We start from the raw sequence: 22,069 nt of genomic DNA, 5'->3' as shown, positions 1-22,069 counted from the left end.
GAATGTACTTAATGACACTGAGTTGTACACTTAAAAATGGTTGCAGGGGTGCCTGGGTGGCTCAGTTGGTTGAGTGTCCTACTCTTTATTTTGGTTCAGATCACGATCTCAAGATCATGAAACCAAGCCCCGCATCTGGTTCATGCTGGGTGTGGAGCCTACTCAAGATTTTTTCTCTCCCTCTGCCCACCCCACCCTGCCCCAAGCATTCTCTGTCTCTGTCTCTCTCTCTCTTTCAAAGAAAAAAAAAGTTGCAATGGTAAAATAAAAAAGCCAATCAGTGTCCTCTAAGACCTTTGTTGCATGAATTATTTTAGTAAAATTTAGATTTCCAATTGATTAAAATTTTGTACCTCTGGTTCAGGTTTTTTTTCTTTCCTCTTGTTCAGGTTCCTCTCTCTTCTTCCCTCCCTCTTTCTACTCCTTTCCTTGTTAATAGTAGTTGCTGGATATACTTCAGTGATGGGGTCCTCTCTATCCTGCTTGTATCTATATGTTTCATCCTCTAAATAGTCAAATCAGTATCATTGGGGTTAAGGGCCTCATGCAGGACATGGTGGAATTAACCCCTTAGCTGTGCCACAGGGAGGCAATAGGTAATTTTTTCCCTAGAACTTTGAGGATTCGGATCCTTTTTGGTGATGGAGGCAAAGCAGCGGCATCAGCAACAAAGGCATTTTGTAGTGTGAGTGTGACCTCAAATGCCACAGAGTAACTGCTCTCCGTTCACACAAGCAACAAATTGATGGACCCACAAGCTGCAAAGGGTATCAGTCTTCATACTGAGCACTCTGCAGAATGGGCCCAATGCCTGCTTGAGATAAGAAACCCATGGTCACAGGTTAAAAGTCATTCTCTTGAGTCTAGACTTAGTTATGGCTTATGCTTGAGACATATGACTCAATCTGAGATACACAGACCCAGCTCATGACACATGAACCAGGTCCACTTTAAGGAGAGTCCCAAACCCATACTCCTGTCCCTAAATACCAATTATCAAAACTCCTTAGACCAAAGTCTTTCACAGTGACTCAGTAGAACAAAACAAATGCAGCACAAAGCAACACAGCTCAAAATACATCCTCACCAGTGGACAGCAAAGCCAGTTAACAAGCTGAAATGAAAAAACTCTCTAGTGGTGGGCGTTATTGTCTAGACACCTGCTCATTGTGCTAATTATCATGGCTACCTCAAAGAGACAGGACAGACCCCCACCGAAAATGTGCTTTAGTTATCAAAATTGATGGTCAATGACTGATCAGGACCTGTGCACAAGAGGGTATTAAAATGTTTATTCTTCACATAATGAGGCTTTTTGGAAGAGCAGAGTAGATTTCTCTGTAGTCCAAAAATGGCTGGAGGAAAGCAAGAGGAGATTGGATTGGGATTTTTATGGTGGTTAAGCTGTGGACTACACTGGGGATTCTCATTTGCAGGCTGGAGCTTACACATTTTGAACTTCCTATTAGCAACAAAGAGGAGAACACCTGGGTTTTCTTACCAGTTTGCCCAGATGTAAGCCATCACATCTTAGAAGCCATCAGCAAACATCAAAAAGTGGAGTCAGACTGTTTATGTCCTTCACATTTTTAGTGATTACTGATAAACTTGTATTAGTATCTATTGTTTGTCCTTGTTGCATCTTTTTTCCGTTTGCTCTTTTTGTTCCCTCTACTTTTAATTGAGCATTTTACATGATTGCATTCTATTTCCGATTCACATATTATACCTCCTTTTGAAATGTAGTGATTGCCCTAGTGTTTCTCATATAGATTTTTAACTTTCAAAGAACACTATGCCACTTCAGACATTGTCTGAGAAAGTTTTTATTTCTCTGTCATATTTGAAGAATAATTTTAAAAGATACAAAGTTGTAGGTTGGTGGGTTTTCCCTTGCAATGCCTAAAATATTTCACTCCACTCTCCTTGTTTTTATGGTCTCTGACAAAAAGACTGCTATAATTTTCAAAATTTTTCATTATGTTCAATTAGCTATCATAGTACATCATAAGTTTTTGTTGTAGTGTTCAATGATTCATTAGTTGTGTATAACACCCAGGGAATAAGATTGCTATGATTTTTATCCTTGTTTCTCTATAGATTAGGGCTCCCCTCCCCCAGCTTAAAAATGTTTTCTGTGTTTGATTTTTTACAGTTTGAATAAAAAGCTCTTTAGTGTGAAGTTTTAGGTTTAAGAGGCTTGAATCTGTGGGTTTGCAGTTTTTACCAAATTTATAAAATACCTCTCCAAATATTGTTCAGTCCTTTGTCTCCTTTCTTTCTGGGACCCTAATTATATATGTGAAACTACTTGATGTTATTCTAGAGTTCACTGACTGTAAGTTCTTTTATTATTTTCCACTCTTTTTTCTGTCCTTCATTTCAGATAGTTCCTGCCATTATGTCTTTAAGTCATTTTTTCTTCTATGGAATTTAATCTGCTGTTGATTCTATCCAATGAAATACTCTATTCTGGTATTGTGATGAAACAGTTAATGCAGTAGGTCTATTTTACTCACTTCTTACTTATCTCTGTATCCAGGGCAGTGATCTCTGGCCAAGGTCTGAAAAACAAATTCCTGGGTATTCACATAATTTCTAGTTAATGATTTTTTGATATATGCCTGAAGCAATGGCTCAAGATGAATCAGGCTATAAGTGTTTAAACATGAAGATTTGTGATATGCATTGGATGCCTGATTTGGGGCCCACACCATGGCTGCTCATATAGCTGTGACTAGTTCCCTTTAAGGACTCTGAATTTCAAGACTTGGGTGGGCTTCCCTGGGTGGAGATACATTGTCTTTGCAATTTGGCATCATAGGGAAAAAGACATCTGTATGACTTTCACAGAGACAGAAGACTCAGAAGCTTGCATGTGACTTCTAACATTTGCCTGCTTTTTTGTCTTCTGTTCCTGAACTCTATATCCTTTGTTGTAATAAACTTCAGGCATGAATATAACTTTATGTTGAGTTATATGAGTCCTCCCAGCAAATCACCAAATTAGCTAATGGTTGTGGGAGTGTCCAAAACAGGTATATTTTTCATCTCTACAAGCTATCTTGGTTCTTTTAAATATTTTCCACTTTTTTTTTCATTCTTTTCATGTTTTCCTTTAAAACACTTGTGCATTTTTTTAAAGATTTTATTTATTTATTTGACAGAGAGAGATCACAAGTAGGCAGAGAGGCAGGCAGAGAGAGAGGAGGAAGCAGGCTCCCCACTGAGCAGACAGCCCGTTGTGGGGCTCGATCCCAGGACCCTGGGATCATGACCTGAGCCGAAAGCAGAGGCCTTAACCCACTGAGCCACCCAGGTACCCCTGTGCATAGTTTTAATAGTGGCTTTAGTATGCTTGGGTGTTAATTCAATCAGGTAGTTATTTCTGGGTCTAGTTCCACTCACAGATTTTTATTATAGGTCGTATTTTCCTGCTTCTTGGCATATCTAGTAATTTTTGACTGGCTATTGTTGAGTGTTTCATTGTCTTCCAAGAAAGAGCGGTGTGCTTTCTTTTGCAGGCAGTGACTTCCACATCATCCTGATCCCATTAAAGTCTATTTTTGTACATTATTAGGGTAGGTCTACAGCAGACTTCCCTCCTGGGATAGGTCAATCTATTACTAAGGCATGACCCCATAAGGGGCCTCCACTTAATGACTGGGAGTATTATTGAGGACTCTCCTCTACTGGTCAATTAGCATTTTTCCTCATCTTCTATGACCTGTGGCAAACTTACAACTCCCCATTATTTCTTGCCTTACCTTCTAAGATTTTATTCTGAGGATGTGTAGCTTAGTGTTCAGCAAAGACTCAAGGGTATCCTGTTGCAGATTTCTGGAGCCCTTTTCTGCATAGCCCCCAACTTGCAACTTCCAGCTGCCTCAACCTTCCTGAACTCCAACCCCCATATCACTCTAGAGAGCCAGGCTGTTCAGGTCCTCCCTTGTGTTTATAGTCTGAAAATTACTTCCCTGCAGAAATTTGGGGTAATTGGAGGGATCACTTCATGTTTCCCTTCTCTCAAATATCATATCCTGCACTGTTCCATGGCTGATTGTAGTCATTTCATATTTCCTATGGTGGACTATTACATCTAGTAGCATGGGTGGAAGCATAAATCTGTATAAAAACTTGGTACCCTCTTGCATTAGATTTCTAACAGGTTTCTCTGTCACAGCCTGCTTAAAAGCATTGGATGATTCCTCATTGGGAAATAAACCACAAGTTGAAAAACTGTACTACTATTCAAAAAAAGATAGTGTTCTAAACCATCATACAAGTCATACTGTTTTAACACTAACTCACTTAGAGCTATATGTTCCAAGAGAAGACAACAGTAACAGGAGCTCAGTATGGTTTCACGCATCCCAATTCTTTTTTTTTTTTTTAAGATTTTATTTATTTTAGAGAGAGAGCATGCACATGATTGGGGGAGGGGCAGAGGGAGAGCAAACAAATCTCAAGTCAAATTCACTCTGAACACGGAGTCTGATTTGGAGCTCGGTATCATGACACTGAGATCATGACCCAGGCCGAAATCAAGAGTCAGATCCTTAATCAACTGAACCACCCATGAGACCCATCTCAAATTCTAAAGGTAAGTCCACTGACACTTTTCCAGCAGCTAGCCTCAATTACAAATTCTGGCCAATTGCTGCCCGGACCCACTTACTAACTTACTTAACTTAACCCACTTACCCAATCCTTTATTGTGTAACTACCCCTTAACTAACTTTGGCCTCCCAAATCCTCTAGGTGCCCTTCCTTAGTTCCTTGACTCTGTTAAGATAGTGCTCTCCCTTGCTAAGTTTGATGAACCCACCTTTGTATGATGAACAGGTTTCCCCAGGACTTTTTTTTTGTTTTTTAATGTCAGCTTTGACAATCATGGATGCTCCAAGGAAGTTTAGCAGAGACCTATTGTAGTCACAACCCAAGACCACCAACTCAGAAGGCACTCCACTGAGGCCTCTTGAGCCTTCTTGTTTGGGGTTACCTTCTCCATGATGAGGAGTTCAGTTCAGTACTAAGTTTGAGCTCCAATCCCTTTTTTGTTGAAATCCCAAATCTGTATGAGCTTTACTTGTCTGTCCTAGGAAAAAATAGTTCCCAAAACATTTTAGTCATTTTAGTTATCTGAATAGATTTGTACTACTTTTAATTTTCCTTGGTGGCCATATTAGATAGCCATTGCTGGGTAACAAATTACTCCAAAACTTAGATTAAAAAACAATTATCTCACAGTTCCTGAGGATCATGACTCTGTGAGTAGCCCAAAGCTTCTACTGAAATTTCAGTCAGGCTGCTAGCTGGGGGAAAGCTTGACTGGGAAGAATTCACTTCCAAGTTCATTCACATAGATGCTGGCAGACCTTAGGTATTTGCTGTTGGCTGGAAACTTCAGCTCTTCACCATCTGGGCCCCTTCGTGGGCCTCCTGAGAGTCTTCATGGCATTGTAGCTGCCTTCTCTCAGAATAAGTGATCCAAGAGAGTGCACGAGACCAGGTTAAGAGCTGCAGTCCTTTTATGACCTAATCTTAGAAGTGCATACCACCAGTTCTGTAAAATGCTACTGGTCACAGAGACCAACCTTGATACAATGTAGGAGGACTCTACACAAGGATGTGACAATCTACAGCTGAGGAATCCAACCTGGGAGCCAACTTGGAGGCTACCTACCATGGTGAAGTCCACCAAAGCACGGACTTGTCAATATTTCTCCCACTAGACTATCTATTGCCAAACTATTGTGTATCTACAAGAACTTTCCTTCATAAGGCCCCTATTCATCATCACAGAAGCCAAGATATCCCACACCAATATGCAGTATGCCAGGAACTTAACTGTTTTAAGTCTGTGAAACAGGCAATATTGTCCATACCTAAAAAATGAAGAATAAGAAAAGTTAAGCAACTTGTTCTTTTCTCTTTTTTTTGTCCAACTGGATTTTAATGGCCAATTTTTAAATGTACAGTAACTATAACTTATAAAGCAATGCATCAGAATCACCAGGAGGGCTTAACATAGGGCTTGTTAAACTCCATCTCCAAATTTTGGATTCTGTAGATCCAGCATGAGGCCTGAGACTCTGCATTTCTAACATCTTCCCAGATCGTGCTGTTACAGGTGGTAGAAGAAACATAGTTTGAAGAAACACTGATTTACAGAAACCAAAAATCAATAGCATCGTGAAATTTGGGAGATGGTTATGAATTATGGTAATTATCTTGCAGATGCAACTTGTTCTTTCATATAAGTCATATGTCTTAAGTCACAGGACCAGGCATTCCCAAGTCATCACTCTTCAAAGTCTAGGATTTTTCCAGAACTCCTCACTTCTTGTTGACTGGATCCTAGCTCTAATCTAGTTCTTTCCAGCCTGATCTCCCTCTAACCCCTCACTCACCTCACACTACCACCATGCTCCACTTTCCATCATACTGTATGGATTTTAAGGCCCCACGTTCTTAGAGCTAGTCCCACAGCAGATATCTTTCTTCCCAGCCCTTTGTGATATCAGTCTTTTGAAATTTGTTGAGGCTGCCCTGGGAAAATTTCATAAATATTTCAAATGTGCTTGAAATGAGGAAATTTCCATGTTGAAAGTGATGCTCTTCTGAGTTCATTAAACTGAGCTTGTTAATTGTATTATTCAATCCTATATTTTTACTGACTTTTAAAAATTTGTTATTTAAATTCAATTTAGTTAACATATACTATATTTTTAGTTTCAAGGGTAGAATTTAGTGATTCATCAGTTGCATATAATACCCACTGCTCATTCCATCACATGCCCCCTTAATGCCCATCATCCAAGTATTCTATCTCTCCACCCACCTTCCCTCCAGCAACCCTCAGTTTGTTTTCTAGAGTTAGAATCTCTTACAGTTTGCCTCCATTTTCATTTTATTTTATTTTTCCTTCCCTTCCCCTATGTTCATTTGTTTTGTTTCTTAAATTTCACATATGAGTGAAATCATATGGTATTTGTCTTTCTCTGACATTTCACTTAGCATAATGCTCTCTAGTTCCATCCATGTTGTTGCAAATGACAAGATTTCATTCTTTTTGATGGCTCAGTAATTGATGGCTCAGTAATTTACTGACTTTTCTTGTATTTCATCTAACTACTGAGGAATATTAAAATCTCTACCATAATAGAGGATGTCTGTTTTTCCTTGCAAATCTGTAGGCATCTGTATGTTATTAGGTACATACAAGTTTTATCTTCTGTTAAACCTAATCTGTCACCATTATCTCAGGCCCACCTTTACCCCAGTAGAGGAGAAGCAAAGAGATAAAATGGGGAAGGAGTGTGGTGGGGAGCCAACTACAGATAGGTTTTCATCTAAGTCCAATCTCCTCCTTGCAAAGGGAAGATAACTAGCCTTCCCAATAGCCTGCTACTCAGACAGTGGTTAAAATTCTTTGGGTGGATTACTTCCTTCCTCTTAAGAACATAGCTAAATTTCCTTGCTACTTCTTTCTGGGAAGCAGGGTATGTTTTTCGCTCATCCTCCCACTGGTGGTACAGCCCACTGGGGTCCCAGCTTCACACAAAGGCTGTCCGTTTGAAACTTCACCTGGGCACACCTGGACTTTAAGGTTTTCTGCATTATGCTGAGTGCAAACAGAACCCACTCTCAGGCTTCCTGGTTTCACTTCATCTGGGGTCCTGCAAATGCTTGGTTGTTTCTATGTATGTGGTGCTCAGCAATATAGTAACAAAAAGGGTTTTTTAAATTATTTTATCTAGAATTACAGCTGAACCCTTCAAAAGCATCATTCAGAATCTCTCCAGATTGCTTTAAATCCTTGAAATCCTATTCATCCCTCATGGTTCAGTTCAAATACAGATGCTTTCATTAAACTCTGATCAATCAACTACCCTTCACCCCATACCCAGTGGAAGTTAACAGCATCCTCCTGTTTTACCTGGCTGTCTCTAGGTGGGTGGTAGTAATTGCTACAACCAGCCTTACTTTTCATAGTTATATTTGTATGTTTCTCTCCCCAGTAAACAGGCAACTCAATAACCAGATCCTCTATCAGGTTGTTGGGTCCCCATCCCCACTCTAGCCCTGCTCCATTCCCTGTCTCCAGAGAGGGGGAGCAAAGGCTCGTCTAGGTGTTCCAAGGCTCCACTGGTGTTCCCCAACTGCTGAATGGCTTTGAATCTTTCATTTGAAACCTACGGCTAGAAATCCTGACCACAGAACTATCCAATCTTACGACAGTAGGTTCATGGTTAATGTCCTGTTCAAGAGAGCACAGGCTGCCTTCCTGGCCTTGGCCGCTCTGTGGTGCACTTCTCAAGAAAACAACAGATTTTCCAGAAGGACCTTGGGTAGACCCCCACTTCAAGGGCCTTTTAGATGCTGACAGGTGTGCAGATTCAAAAAGAATCTCCCATCACTTGTCCATTTACTGAACTTGACTGTAATTCAATAGATATGGATTTGAATCATTTTAAAGTTTTAAATTAATTAGATCTCACATAATACAGCATTAAAAACTTTTTAATATTACTCTTAAGATCAACATAGAGAAGACATTCAAGCATGTCTGACATGAGACACTAATAAGAGAGGACTCCAAGATGGTTGCCACTGGGAACCCAGAGAGGGTGAGGCACGAGGCGGGAGTCTGATGGTGGGTACGGTGTATACAGCTGACTCTCTACCTGGTGTGCCCAACTTCCTGCTAAGGCACCCACATGTCACAGCCAGCTACTCGAAGGCACTTCTGGGACACCACTCATCAGTGACCACACAGAATTCCAGGCCCACATACTGGAGACTCGCCACTTTACAGTCAGTTTCCACACTGAGAAAACACTTTCAGAGAAACAAGGTATGGGGATAAAAATACCAGCAACCAGAAAAATTAACTTGGGTGAGTTATGTGCTTGCAAGGTCCTTCAGAGGGAAGCTCGAGTCTGACATGGAAGAGCATCAGCCTTAGCTCACCTCACAATGGGTTCCGAGCTAATACGTCAAGGAGGCAGCCTATGTGCCTCTCCCAGCCAGCCAAGCCCGCTAAGCACAACATCCACTGCCGTCTTGCCTCCTCGTCCTTCTCATCTCTGTGCTGGGAAGAGAAGTCCAGCACTGTGCCCCACTCATTGGAGCAGGTGCCTAAGCACCGACTCACTTGACCCAGGGGCATTCTTGTTTTTGAGAGAAATGGGGAATAGGACAAGGAAAACCACAACAGCAGCGGGCCTAGCCTCAGCAGCCTTTCTGCGTGATGTCTAGTCCTGACGACTTTGTAATTTCCAAGGTTGTAAACACCTATTCGAAAAGAAGAAAACCAAAGACATTTATATCTAGCCATCAGTATTTCAGTATTGCTTTAAGAAAACACGTTTAGAATATCACTTCTAGATTAACCTTTAAAATATACTAAGCAATCTAATACAAAATCTTTCTGACAATGGGCTTTACAACAGTTTTTCAAACCATACCAACTGAAATCAGTAAAAACCAACCCCATCTCCGTACCTCACCACATGTGGGATGAATTCCAATGGTGTCGTCCAGTTGCTGCTTTGTGAGCCCACATTTCATTGCGGCCGCAAACCCTTGGGTGATCTCACCAGCATTTGGTCCGAGAACATGGAATCCTATCACCCGATCCTTGAATAGGCAAACATAAGAAAGAGAAGCCCGGTAGGTTAATGATCAGAATAGGAATCTATTTATTGCAACTTCGCAGTTAACATTTACAGCAGCTATCACAAAAAAAATGCTCTTATGTTGAACTGAGCAGAGAACATTATCATGAAACTGAACCACTGTAAGAATCTGCTAAATGAGCCAGCAAATGCACATCCAGAGTTAATTTGTACTCAAATTTACCAGAACAAGCAATTTACCCACCGCATGAAGGAGTTCATTAGTATGATGTAAATTTCCAAATTATGCTGAGATGGTGCTAAACAACAACATAACAAATCTGAATTAAAGTCCAATACTGGAATAATTCTAGGGCTTGGATAATTCAGAGTTTGGAAATGCTGTGGTTTCCGGCCCAGGAAGCAAGTTGTCGGGCTCCTGACATAACTAGGAGCAGCCAGAGCGGGCCTTTCATTCAGGCCTGCACGTAGGGAGGGACAGGGCGCAGGAAACGAGCAGACCCAGCAAGATAGGGAGCAAGAGTCAAAGTCTGTCTCCAAGGACACAGTGCATTTTAGGCCATCCAGTGTTTTTTCATCAGACTCTTATCTCCACGTTGATGTTCACTAGTGAAAGTGCTCAACAGGTGAGAGAGAGAAGGCAGAAGGGCAGAAGAGAGAGCTCCGCTGCCCACGTTCCAGAGAAAGAACAAAGAGCACACATGCGGCCTCATGCACACTTAGTGGTGGGCGCTCACAGGAGAGCTCCAGGAGCAGCGTTTCAGGGGTCCGGCCCTCAGAGGCCACGGGAGCAGTGCATGAAAAGTGGGAGTTTTCAGGGCCCCATGGAAGGCCCCTGAGCTGGAATGTCAGAGATGGGGGATCATGCGGCAAAGTGGGGGACAAGGGGGGCAGCCTGGAGAGACAAAGGACCTCTGATGAAAATCTCCACTTACAAATGAAAACGGAGGCAGTGTGTGAGGGCAGACCTCGTTCACACTTTCCGCCATTCAGCCACAGGAAGGGAGGAAGTCCTAGGGCAATACTCCAGAAATAGCAATTCTTCAAAAGGGGCGAACCAAGTCCCACTGCTTTCTACACTCAGGGTTCTTTGCAAAACAAGTCATGAGTAAGCTGTGCTTTCAACCCCGATAATGCAGGCGTCCATTATCAATTTCATGCTTACCTCAAGAATGGGGGAGGCCGAGAGCCTCTGCCCACTGGCTCTCTACCCCACCAATTCTTCTTTCATGAAAGCCTTCATTAGGAATCAGTTAATTAACAGGTTTTCACTCCATGCAAGCATCTCTTTCTAAAGGCTTTGACACACATTTTGTCAATTTACAAAAGGCACACATGCACCCTACCTTTTATCAGTTGATGACCAAAACTTTCACAGACCATCTGGCTCTAAACAGCTAAGTTAGAGAGCTCTGGGAAGAGACATCTTTCAATGACTTTTTTTTTTTTTTTAAATGGTATTAGTTAGCCTCCCTTACCGTCTATCCTGTGTTCAACGTCCACAAACACAAACACATGGACCGGGTAGCAATTTGAAGGATTCCTGCCTCACCCTGAAAGCAGTCTTAAAAGAGATCATTCAAACCCAAATACCAAATTAAAAGCGAAGTTTAAAATGACAGCTTTTTAGCATCCAATCGTATTACGTACGTTGTCGAATTTATTGCAAATTATCTTTGCATAACAAGTATTGTTGTCTCTGCCGGCCACTGTCCATTCAAGAGGCCAGAAAAAAGTATGATACACCTGCAAGACAAGGGAGAAATAGGCCAGGATCAATGTCTGTGAAAACCATTCCCTCATATGCTCTTTGTTTATACAAAGATGATCATCTCTAGAATAGCTTTCACCAATTTGAAGTTTTATGATCTTGACTTGGATGTGTGATGGGAGCATTTGGACCACTGTCCTAAAATACCAGCTGTACAAGTGTGTGGACCTTTTTTTATTTTTTAATTTTCTTGCTCTGCTGTCAATCCAAAAAAATCTCCCAATTAATATCATTCCATTTTCAAACCTTTCTAGGGTGCTACTGTCCAGGGCAATGCAGTAGGCCCTCTGGCACCTGAGAAGGTAAATAAAGACTGAGATTCTGCTTAAGTGAATTGACACCCTGCCTACAAGTTTCACAGTCACACCACATCTAGGGAAAAGCAGAAGAAATAAAATAGTGCTAGTCATTCACAGACATCAAGAACACTACCTCTCTGGGGCACCTGGGTGGCTCAGTGGGTTAAAGCCTCTGCCTTCGGCTCAGGTCATGATCCCAGGGTTCTGGGATCAAGCCCCGCATCGGGCTCTCTGCTCAGCAGGGAGCCTGCTTCCTCCTCTCTCTCTCTGCCTACTTGCGATTTCTGTCTGTCAAATAAATGAATAAAATCTTTAAAAAAAAAAAAAAAAAAAAAAAAGAACACTACCTCTGCTTGCAAGCCCTCCCTCCAGTGCTCTGAGTGCACCTGGAAGGCTCTCAATCTGGCCTGGTCAGCTGGGAATCAGGACAAAGTACAACACGTCCTCCACTCATGGGGGCTATACTGCCCCAGCCTGTTCATCCTGCTCGCTCCACACAGAAGGCAGTAGATTAATGTCTGCTGCCAGGGTAAGAAATGAATTCCGAACTAAAATCCACAGTGGAAGGATTTAAATACTGGTGCTTTGTTCTTTAACAGAATTCTGTATTTTGTATTTTGAATTACGTCTTTATTGTTTTTATAAAAATGATCCAAGGTTATCATAAGAATAAGCCAGTGAAGAAATTCACAAAGAAAAATAAAAACTAAACTAAACAAAAAAGCCCCACCATCCAGAAATAAATATTTTAAATGTTAGGGAAGCATCAATTGTCGGTGCATAGCTAATAAAAATGAAATTTTTATTTAAAAGCTATCATAGAACACAATTACTTGTAATAAAACTATTACATTTAACTTGCATTTAACAGAAAAGCAACAAACTTTTCACATATTTTAAGACAAATTTATCGATCTCTGTGGCTATTAGGAATAGAAGATAAATGCTTCTTTACATCAAGACAGTACTTCCTAAAATATTGCTTAAGAAAAGAGATGGTGAAAGCTCTGGGGTTTTAAAAAAGATTTTCCCCACAGCAAGCTTGTTCCCGGCTTGTCCCATGCCACTCTGCTCACACGTTTCAATTCCCTTTCCTTCTTTCTCCCATTTGTGCTCTGTGTGTGATGTTCCTTTTAGTATTTGGAAGATTTTATTTTATTTAAATCCTTGGTCCTCCTTGTTCAAAGTGGATGTGAAGTGTGGATCTAAATTTACTTGCTTCTTGAATGGCCATCCACTTATTCCAATGTCTTTAAATGAATGTCTCTTCCCACTGATTAAAAATAAAATACGATTTTTATCCTGTATGAATTCTTCTAAGCATTTGAACCCATTTCCAGGTTTCATATTCTGTTCCACTCATCTCTCCATCCACCTGTATGCCACTATGGTACAATTTTAATTATTACAGCTATATGATAAATTTTAATATCCATTAGGGCTCATCTCCCCATTGCTCTCATTCAGAATCTATTATTGTCTCTTCTAAAATTTATCAAATTATGTACAATTATTAGACATAATTTTCAAAGCTCTATTATGAAAACAGCCATGTCTGTCTCCCATGGCCATTTCAATCACTGGAGGCAACTGCTTTCACTTTTGTTTTTTAAAAAGTATATTTTCCTACTGCTGGATCTGCAGATCAGTGCTGCAGTTGTATCTGCCTGGTTTAGAAATTATTTTATTTTGTTGGTCTCATTTTATTCTTCAGTTCTTTACAATTTGAGTCCGTTTCTTAACTAAAATGCAGATTTCAGACATTAAGCTATTTCCACTTTTCTCCTCTTCTGTCGGCTTAATTAAGTATCATAGTAAGCACTCTTTCTCCTTCTAGAACTACATATGTTGTAAATGAGTTGTGGGCAAAAGAAAATACCTATGGGTTGGCCAAAGTCAGCACCTCTGGATCAATGGTTCACAACCTTGGCTGGTCATTAGAATCCTAGGGTGGGGTGGACACATGCCCATCCTGCTAAATTAGCATCTCTGGGGAAAGGGCCAGGCACTGAAATCAGCATCTCTAGGTTGCTTTCACCTCTTTATTTACCTCCATGTTTCTAAATAACATGCTTATGTTGCTACGTCTTGAGTTTTCCATTTTAGGCTTTATTGACTTGCCTCTACTGGCAAGGAGGATTTAACTCCCTTTCTTCCTCAGCCCCTACCACCCACTCACTGGAAACCCTTTCTGACCCACTCATCCTCCCAATTACAGATATTTTCTCAGCTAAATCAGTTATCAATGTTTGCTTCACTAAGTCAAGCTATTCACAGACAATTGGATATTCACACACAAAGTAATGAAGTTGGACCCCTACCTCACATCATAGGCAAGAATTAATTCAAAATGAATTAAAGATATAGATGTAGAAGCTAAAAGCTTTGACAAAACTCTTAGAAGGAAACATAAGCATAAATCTTCATGACTTTAGACTGGGCTATATTTTATTCAATGTGATATCAAAAACACAACAGAAAAAAAGATAAAGAGGATTTCATCAAAATGAGAGACTTCTGAACTTCAGAGGAAGCCATCAAAGGAATTAAAAGACAACCTGCCAAATGGGTGAGAGGTTTTATACATCATCTCCCTGGTAAGAGACTTGGAAGTAGAACATACGAAGAACTCTTAGAACTCAATAAAGCAACAACCCAATTTTTAAAAGGGCCAAGGATCTAAATAGACATTTGAACAAAAAGAGATATACACCTAACCAATAAGGCCATGAAAAGACTCCCAATATCATTAGTAATCAAGGATATGCAAATGGAAACTGTAAAGAGACACCACTAGATTGGTGTATTAGTTTCCCAGCACTACCCCAACAAATCAACAAGACTTGGTGGCTTAAAATAAAAGGAGCTAATATTTTTAGAGTTCTGAAGGCCAGAAATCTGAAATCAAGGTGTCCACACAGCCAGGCTCCTCCCAAAGGCTCCAAAAGGAGTATTCCTTTCCTCTTTTAGCTTCTGGTGTCCCCAGATGCTCCTTGTCTTTGGCTGCATAACTCCAATCTCTGCTTTTGTTTTCATATGGCCTTCTCCTCTTCTATCTTATAAGGATACCTATTCTTGGGTACATGGCCAGAAGATCCAGGACAATCTCATCTCAAGATTCTTAACTTAATTGTACCTGCAAAGACCCTTTTTCCAAACAAGGTCACATTCACAGGTTCCAGGGGCTAGGCTGTAGACATATCTTTTGGGGAGTCACCACTCAACCCACTACAGATAGCTATAATCAAAAAAGACAATAAGTGTTAACTAAGATGTGGAGAAACTGGAACCCTCATACATTGTTGCTGAGAATGTAAAATGGTACAGCTTGGAAAACAGTTGGCCAGTTCCTAAAACAGTTCAACACAGAGTTACCTGTGACTCAGTGATTTTACTCATAGGTATAGATTCAAGAAAACAGATAGCACTGTGTACACAAAAACTTGTACAGGAATGCTCAGAGCAGCTTTACTCATGATGGCCAAAAAGGCGAAACAATCTACTTGTCTGCCAACTGATGAATGGATAAATAAAACATGTATTCTCCATATAATGGATTATTATCCAGCAATCAAAAGAAATGAAGGACTGACACATGCCATGACAAGGATGAATCTGGAAAACTAGCTGATGCTAGGAGAAAAAAGCCTGTCACAAAAGACCACATACAAAATGATGCCACTTATAGAAAATGCCCCACAACAGGCAGATCTACAGAGGCAGAAATTAGATTAGTGATTGCCTGGAGCCAAGGGTGAGGGGATAGAGGAACACAGGGAGACACTGCTAACAGGTATCAGGTTTTTTTCTGGTACTGCACATACAAATCTGGTAAGACACTAAGATTCACTAAATTGCACACTGTAAGTTGTTAACTATATGGTATATGTCTTCTATCTCAGTAAAGCTGTTTTTTAAATTAAGCTATCTGAGTCACATAGTAAACTATGGTTATTTTACTCCCATGAACTTTTAATTTTCTATGGAATTACAGAGTATCTTGTTTTGCATTAGACTTAATTTTCCCTCTACCAACCAGGATTTATCCTAAGTCTTAACAATACTGTATTCTAATCCATGAAGAGGCAATGTCTTTCCAATTAATTAGGTCTCCCTTTATTTCTTTTAACAGTGTTTCAAAGTTTTCAGTGTACAAGTCTTTTGCCATCTGAGTTAAATTTATTCCTAAGACCTCTTCTTAATCCTACTGTGATTGTTTTAAAATTTCCTTTTTGGAGAGCTCATTGCAAGTACATAGAAATACAACTAATTTTTGTGTGTTTTCATGCCGTGCAACTTTGCTAAATTCTTTTAGTTCTATTATGGGCTGAATTATGTCACAGCCTCAATATAAATTTGTACTTTAAAATCCTAACTCCTAATAGTCCAGAATGTAACCATATTTGGATAGGATCTTTAAAGAGGTAGTTAAAGTGAGGTCAATAGGTGGCCCTAATCCAATATGACTGTGTTCTTACAAGAAAAAGAAATTAGGACACACACTCAGAGGGAAGATGATATGTACACAAAGAGAAAAGACAGCCATCTACAAACCAAGGAGGGGGGCCTGGAATATCCTTCTTCCATGGCCCATGGAAAGAATATGCTGACACCTTGGGCTCAGATTTCTAGCCTCCAGAACTGAGAAAACAAAGATATGTCTTTCACATGAATAGACACTTTTCTAAAAAAGACATCCAGGTGGCTAACAGACATGTGAAAAGGTGCTCAACATCACTGGGAATCAGGGAAATCCAAATCAAAACCACAGTGAGATACCACATCACACCAGTCAGAATGGTTAAAATTAACAACTCAGGAAAAAACAGATGTCAGTGAGGATGAGAAAGGGGAACCCTTTTTGCATTGTTGGTAAGAACACAAACTGGTGCAGCCCCTCTGAAAAACAGTATGGAAGCTCCTCAAAAAGTTAAAAATAAGCCACCCTATAACCCAGCAATTGCACTGCTACGTACTTATCCAAAGGACACAAAAACATTGATTTGAAGGGGCACCTATACCCCCAATGTTTATAGCAGCAACATCCACAATAGCCAAACTATGGAAAGAGCCAAGTTGTCCATGGACATATGAATGGATAAAGAAGATGTGGTACACAAAAACAGACACATAAATCAATGGAACAGAGTAGAGAACCCAGAAATCCCAGAAATGGGCCCTCAACTCTATGGTCAACTAATCTTCAACAAAGCAGGAAAGAATATCCAATGGGAAAAAAAAGACAGTCTCTTCAACAAATAGTGTTGGGAAAACTGGACAGCCACATGTAGAAAAATGAAACTGGACCATTCTCTTACACCATATACAAAGATAAACTCAAAATGGATGAAAGACCTAAATGTGAGACAGGAACCTATCAAAATCCCAGAGAACACTGGCAGCAACCTCCTTGATCTTGGCCGCAGTGACTTTCATTTATGATTTTAACCATCTAAGTTTTCTTTTTTCCTAGTCAATCCAGCAAAAAGTTTATTTCTGTTGGCCTTTTTAAAAAGTTTTCCTTTGTTACTGATATCTAGTTTCATTCCAGTGTGATCAGAAAAGATACTTCATATGATTTCAATCTTAAAATTTACTAAGACTTGTCTGGTGCTCTAACATATGGTTTATCCCAGAAAATGTTCCATTTGCACTTGAGAAGAATGTGTATTCTGCTGTTGCTGGGTGGGGTGTTCTAATGTACATTAGATCTAATTGGTTTATAGGTGCTCAAGTACCCCACTTTCATATCCTGTCTGCTTGTTTTAGCCATTACTGAAGGAAGAGTATTTTAAAGTCTCCGCTATTACTGCAGAAGTATCTATCTTTCTGTCAGTTTTGCCTCATATATTTTTAGGCTGTATATGTTTACAACTGTTACATATTTTTGCTGTATTGAATTTTTAAATCAACATATAACATCCTTTTTTCTCTGTTGTGACTTTTTAAACTTAAATGCTATTTTGTCTGAAAATAATAATAAAGCTCTTTTTGTTGTTATTTGCAAAGATCCTTTTCTATTCTTTAGCTTTCAATTTGCATCTTTATATCTACAGTGAATCTCTTTAAAGAACATACAGATAGATTCTATTTTTAAGTGAAATCTGACAAACTGTCTTTTTAAAATTATTTTTACCAACATATAATGTATTATCAGCCCCAGAGGTACAGGTCTGTAAATCATCAGGCTTACACATTTCATAGTACCCACCATAGCACATACTTGCCCCAGTGTCCATAACTCAACCACCCTCTCCCTACTGCCCCATCCCCCAGCACAAATTGTCTTTTGATAGCAGACTTTAATCCATTTACTTGCCACAGGATTACTGATAAATGAGAACTTACTTTTGCATTTATCTATTTATTTGCTGGAGGTCTTACAGTTTTCTTACTTCTTAATTCCTTTATTCCCAACTTTTTTTGTATTTAGTTTATGTTTTCTAGTGCATGATTCTGAGTGGCTTATTCTTCTTTTTTGTATATTTAAAAAATTATCATTTTGGTTACCTTGGGAACTACAATTAACATCTTACATTTATAATAATCTTGTTGGAATAATACAATTTAAGGTTTCAACAGCATGGAAACACTGTGCTTCCAAAAATATATCTCTATCCCCTCCTTTTATATTCTTATTGTCACAGGTCACATATTATACCATACATACTCATTAACTTGGATTTATAATGTTTAATACAGTTCCCTTTTAAATCAGATAGCCAAAAAAAGAATAGTTACAAACCAAACCAAAACTGCAATAACACAGATTATTATCTATACCTAAGAAGTTATCCTTATTAGTGTCGACTTTTCCTATAGCTTCCTATTACTATCTGGTGTCCTTTCATTTCTGTCTGAAGGAGTCTCTTCACCATTTCTTTGGGGCAGGTCTACTAGTAATGAATTCACTCAGTGTTTATTTTTCTGGAAATGTCTTATTATCCTTTGCCAGACAAAATTCTTGGATGATAGTTTTCTTTCTGAAGTCCAACTACATCGCCCCAATGTCTTCTGGCCTCCACTGGTTCTAGTGAAAATCTAGCCACTTACCTTATTAAAGATCTTTTCATATGATGTGTTGCTTCCTTCTTGCTATTTTTAAAACTAGCTCTTTCCTTGGGATTTTAGCAATGTGACAGTAATGCATGTCACTGTGCATCTCTGAGTTTACCCTGCTTTGCTGTCCTTCAGATGCTTGGATGTGCAGGTTTATGTATTTCAAGTTTTGACCATTACTTCCTCTTTTTTTTTTTTTTTTTTTTTTTTGCCCTCTTATTTTCTCCCTTCTCCTTCTTGGGCTTTCTTTTTAAAGATTTATTTATTTTAGACTGAGAGCGTGAGTGAGCAGGGGAGGGGCAGAGGGAAAGATTCTTTAAAGCAGACCCCTCACTGTGTGTGGAGCTGGACACTGGACTCGATCCCAGGACCCACAAGATCATGAACTAAGCCAAAAAGAAAAGGCTGATACTCAACACACTGAGCCACCCAGGCGCCCCCTTCTGGGACTCTTAATGCATGTGTTGGTGTGCCTCAAAGTATCCCAATTGTCTCTCAGAATTTCTTCCTTTTTCTCCATTCACTGATGCTTTCTTCTGCATACTCATATATGCTGATGAACTTCTAGTGAATAGTTCAATTCAGTTATTGTACTTTTCATTCCAGGATTTCTGTCTGGCTCCTTTTCATAATTTCTATCTCTTTAATGATATTTTGTTCAGACATCATTTTCCTGACTTCCTTTAGTTATTTGCCCAGTTTCCTTTAGCTCACTGAATATACTTAACATTGATTTAACAGGAGATTTAATGTCTTTGACTAATAATTCCAAAGTCTGGCCTTCTCCTGGAATGGTTTCTGTCAAATTCTTTTTCCTGTGAATAGGTCATATTTTCCTGTTTGTGTGTTATTATGAGTTGAACTGTGTCCTCCCAAAATTCACATCTTGAAGTCCTAGCCCACAGTATCTTAATATGTGATCTTATTTAGAAATAGGGTCATTGTAAGTGTAATTAGTTAAGATGAAATTACTCTAGAGTAGGGTGGTTCTTGTAATCTAGTGTGAGTGTTGTCTTCCTTAAAAGGGAAAAATTTGGATACTCACACACACACCAACAGGGAATCCCAAGTGAAGATAAAGTTAAAATCTACAAGCCAAGGAATGACAAAGATTGCCAGCAAAACACCAAAAACTAGGAGAAAGGGACGGAAGAGATTTTCCTTCACAGAAATTAAATGGAAACAATCCTGTCAACTACCTTGATGTTGGACTTCCAACAGAATTCTGTGATTTAAGTCCCCAATTTGTGGTACTTTGTTATGGTAAACTTAGTAAACTAATAGATATGCTCCATTGCTTGTTTGTTTGTTTTTTTCCCTTGAGCCTGGACATTCTGAGTATTATAACATGGTAACCCTGGAAATCACATATTTCCACACCTCAGAGAGTGCTGGTTTTTTGTTTGTTGAGAGCTGGAATCATCCATGTAGGACTTTTCCAAACTGTGTGCTCACTGCTGTGGTTTCTCTTCTATTGTCTCTGAGGTCAGCCAGGGACCTGACAAAGATATCCTTAAAGGTCTGACTCCCAAAATGAGGGGAAAAGGGAGTGCTCTCTCTTTAAGTCCCACCACAGCAGGGAAGCCACTTCAGTTTGTGGAGGTTGGTGCCAACTCCTCAGCAATCAGAAGCAGGGATGGGCAGTCAAAACACTGCCCTGATTTCTGGAGCACAAGGTCCTTACTACCCACTCTGGACCCAGAAAGCCACACCAGGAGTAGAGGCCATCAGCCTTGCAAAATATCCACCACAGTGCTGGATTTGTGTAACACTGGCCATTACCACAACAGAAAAATCCACCACAGTCTCCTATCCTCCTCTTCAAGCTCTCCTGAAAGTACTCAACTAGACTTGAGGATTCCAGAACTGCTTCAAACACTTCCTGCCAGTTCAGTTGTTGCCTCAGTGAAGGGATAGATTTCTGGAGCTTCCATGTCACCATTTTCCATAATAGCACTCCTATTCATCCATCTTAACTGTTGAGTAACATTCCCTGGTATGGATGTACAGCCTCTTGTTTAACCATTCAGTTGCCAAAGGACATGTTGGTTTTCCCAATTTGGAGCTATTATGAATACAGCTAATATAAACATTCATGTACACACAGAAATGAACATGAGTCTTCATTTCTCTAGGATAAATGCCCATTCAATAGGTTTTTAATTTCTGCTATCATATTTTGCCTTTCCACCAGGTATCTGTTGTTTTTCTAAATGTTACTTCTGAAGTTATGTCCTACTTTCTGCTCATGAGTGTAATCTATTATTTCTGTGCATATGTACATAGTCTGCTTCTTTCAAGTCTGATAACCTTTTATTGTCTGTTCATATTAAATGTTGGGGATTAAAAAGAAGTATGATATTGGAGGCGATGAAACTGTTCTTTCTCTTGATTCTGATGGTGGTGTCACAACTATTCATTTGAACTCATAAAACTGCACACACACACACACACACACACACACACACAAAATCTTCATCTTGCTCTAAGTAAATTATGCTTCAAAGTATTTCTTTTTTCAGAGTTGAAAACTGTTAGCTCATTTTTGTAGCTTATTGAATTTGAATTTCACTGTCCAATTATCTAACTGGGAAGTTTATTTGGGGACCCTTATTCAGTATCATTAGGTGTTTCTCTATGGACTTGTCAGAGTTCCCTGAGAAATCAGACTTTACCAACCTCTGGCCAGAGAAGTGTAAAGGGCTGGTTGCCAGAGTTCTGGGAGCTCAGTGGAAGAAGAGTGAGATTCAGTAAGAATTTGCTTGTTTCAGTATTGTGCTGGCTCCTGCCTTCACTTGATCTCAGTGTTCCCTAGTTAAGAGGCTTTGATTTTAACCATCTCTAGAAAATTACCTTCCAGATATCTGCCAGTGTGTGGAAAGTGCTCTGCAGTGTGTCCGGAGGTGACAGTCTCACTGTTTCTTAAATGGGTTTTTGGTTTGCTTCATGTCAGTGGACCCCCTACATTCCTACCAGACATACATGGTGTCACTTCTGTACCACTTCGATTTTCAACAGCAGGGTATGAATTATTTTTATGTTGGATCATCCTTGTCTACCCATGTCTATCACCCTTTCTTTTCTTTTCTTTTCTTTTTTTTTTTTTTTTTTGAGAGAGAGAGAGAGAGAAGGGGGTGCAGAGGGAGAGAAAGAGAGAGAATCTTAGGCAAGCTCCACACTGGGCATGGATCAATGAGCTAAGCCTGAACTCATGACCTGAGCCAAAATCAAGAGTTGGATGCTTAACTGACAGGGCCACCCAGGCACCCATATCATCTTTAACTCAACCTTTCCTG

At 39.7% G+C, this 22,069-nt stretch overlaps 1 protein-coding gene across 1 annotated transcript in view; it reads right to left on the bottom strand.

Moving 5' to 3' along the window:
- Positions 1 to 8,510: 8,510 nt before the first annotated feature.
- Positions 8,511 to 22,069, bottom strand: part of TXNRD3 (thioredoxin reductase 3) — a 68,714-nt gene continuing 55,155 nt past the window's right edge. The window contains exons 14-16 of the mRNA XM_059161938.1: positions 11,295 to 11,390; positions 9,511 to 9,645; positions 8,511 to 9,300 (exon numbers count right to left, since the gene is read on the bottom strand). Coding sequence (XP_059017921.1) covers positions 9,238 to 9,300; positions 9,511 to 9,645; positions 11,295 to 11,390 — 294 coding nt within the window. The 3' untranslated portion in view covers positions 8,511 to 9,237. The remainder of the gene's footprint in view (positions 9,301 to 9,510; positions 9,646 to 11,294; positions 11,391 to 22,069) is intronic.

The sequence above is a fragment of the Mustela lutreola genome, chromosome 2 (genome assembly GCF_030435805.1).
Source record: "Mustela lutreola isolate mMusLut2 chromosome 2, mMusLut2.pri, whole genome shotgun sequence".
Taxonomy (NCBI): Eukaryota; Metazoa; Chordata; class Mammalia; order Carnivora; family Mustelidae; genus Mustela; species Mustela lutreola.
The sequence above is the reverse complement of the archived record's forward strand: the minus strand, read 5'-3'. Positions and strand labels throughout refer to the sequence as shown.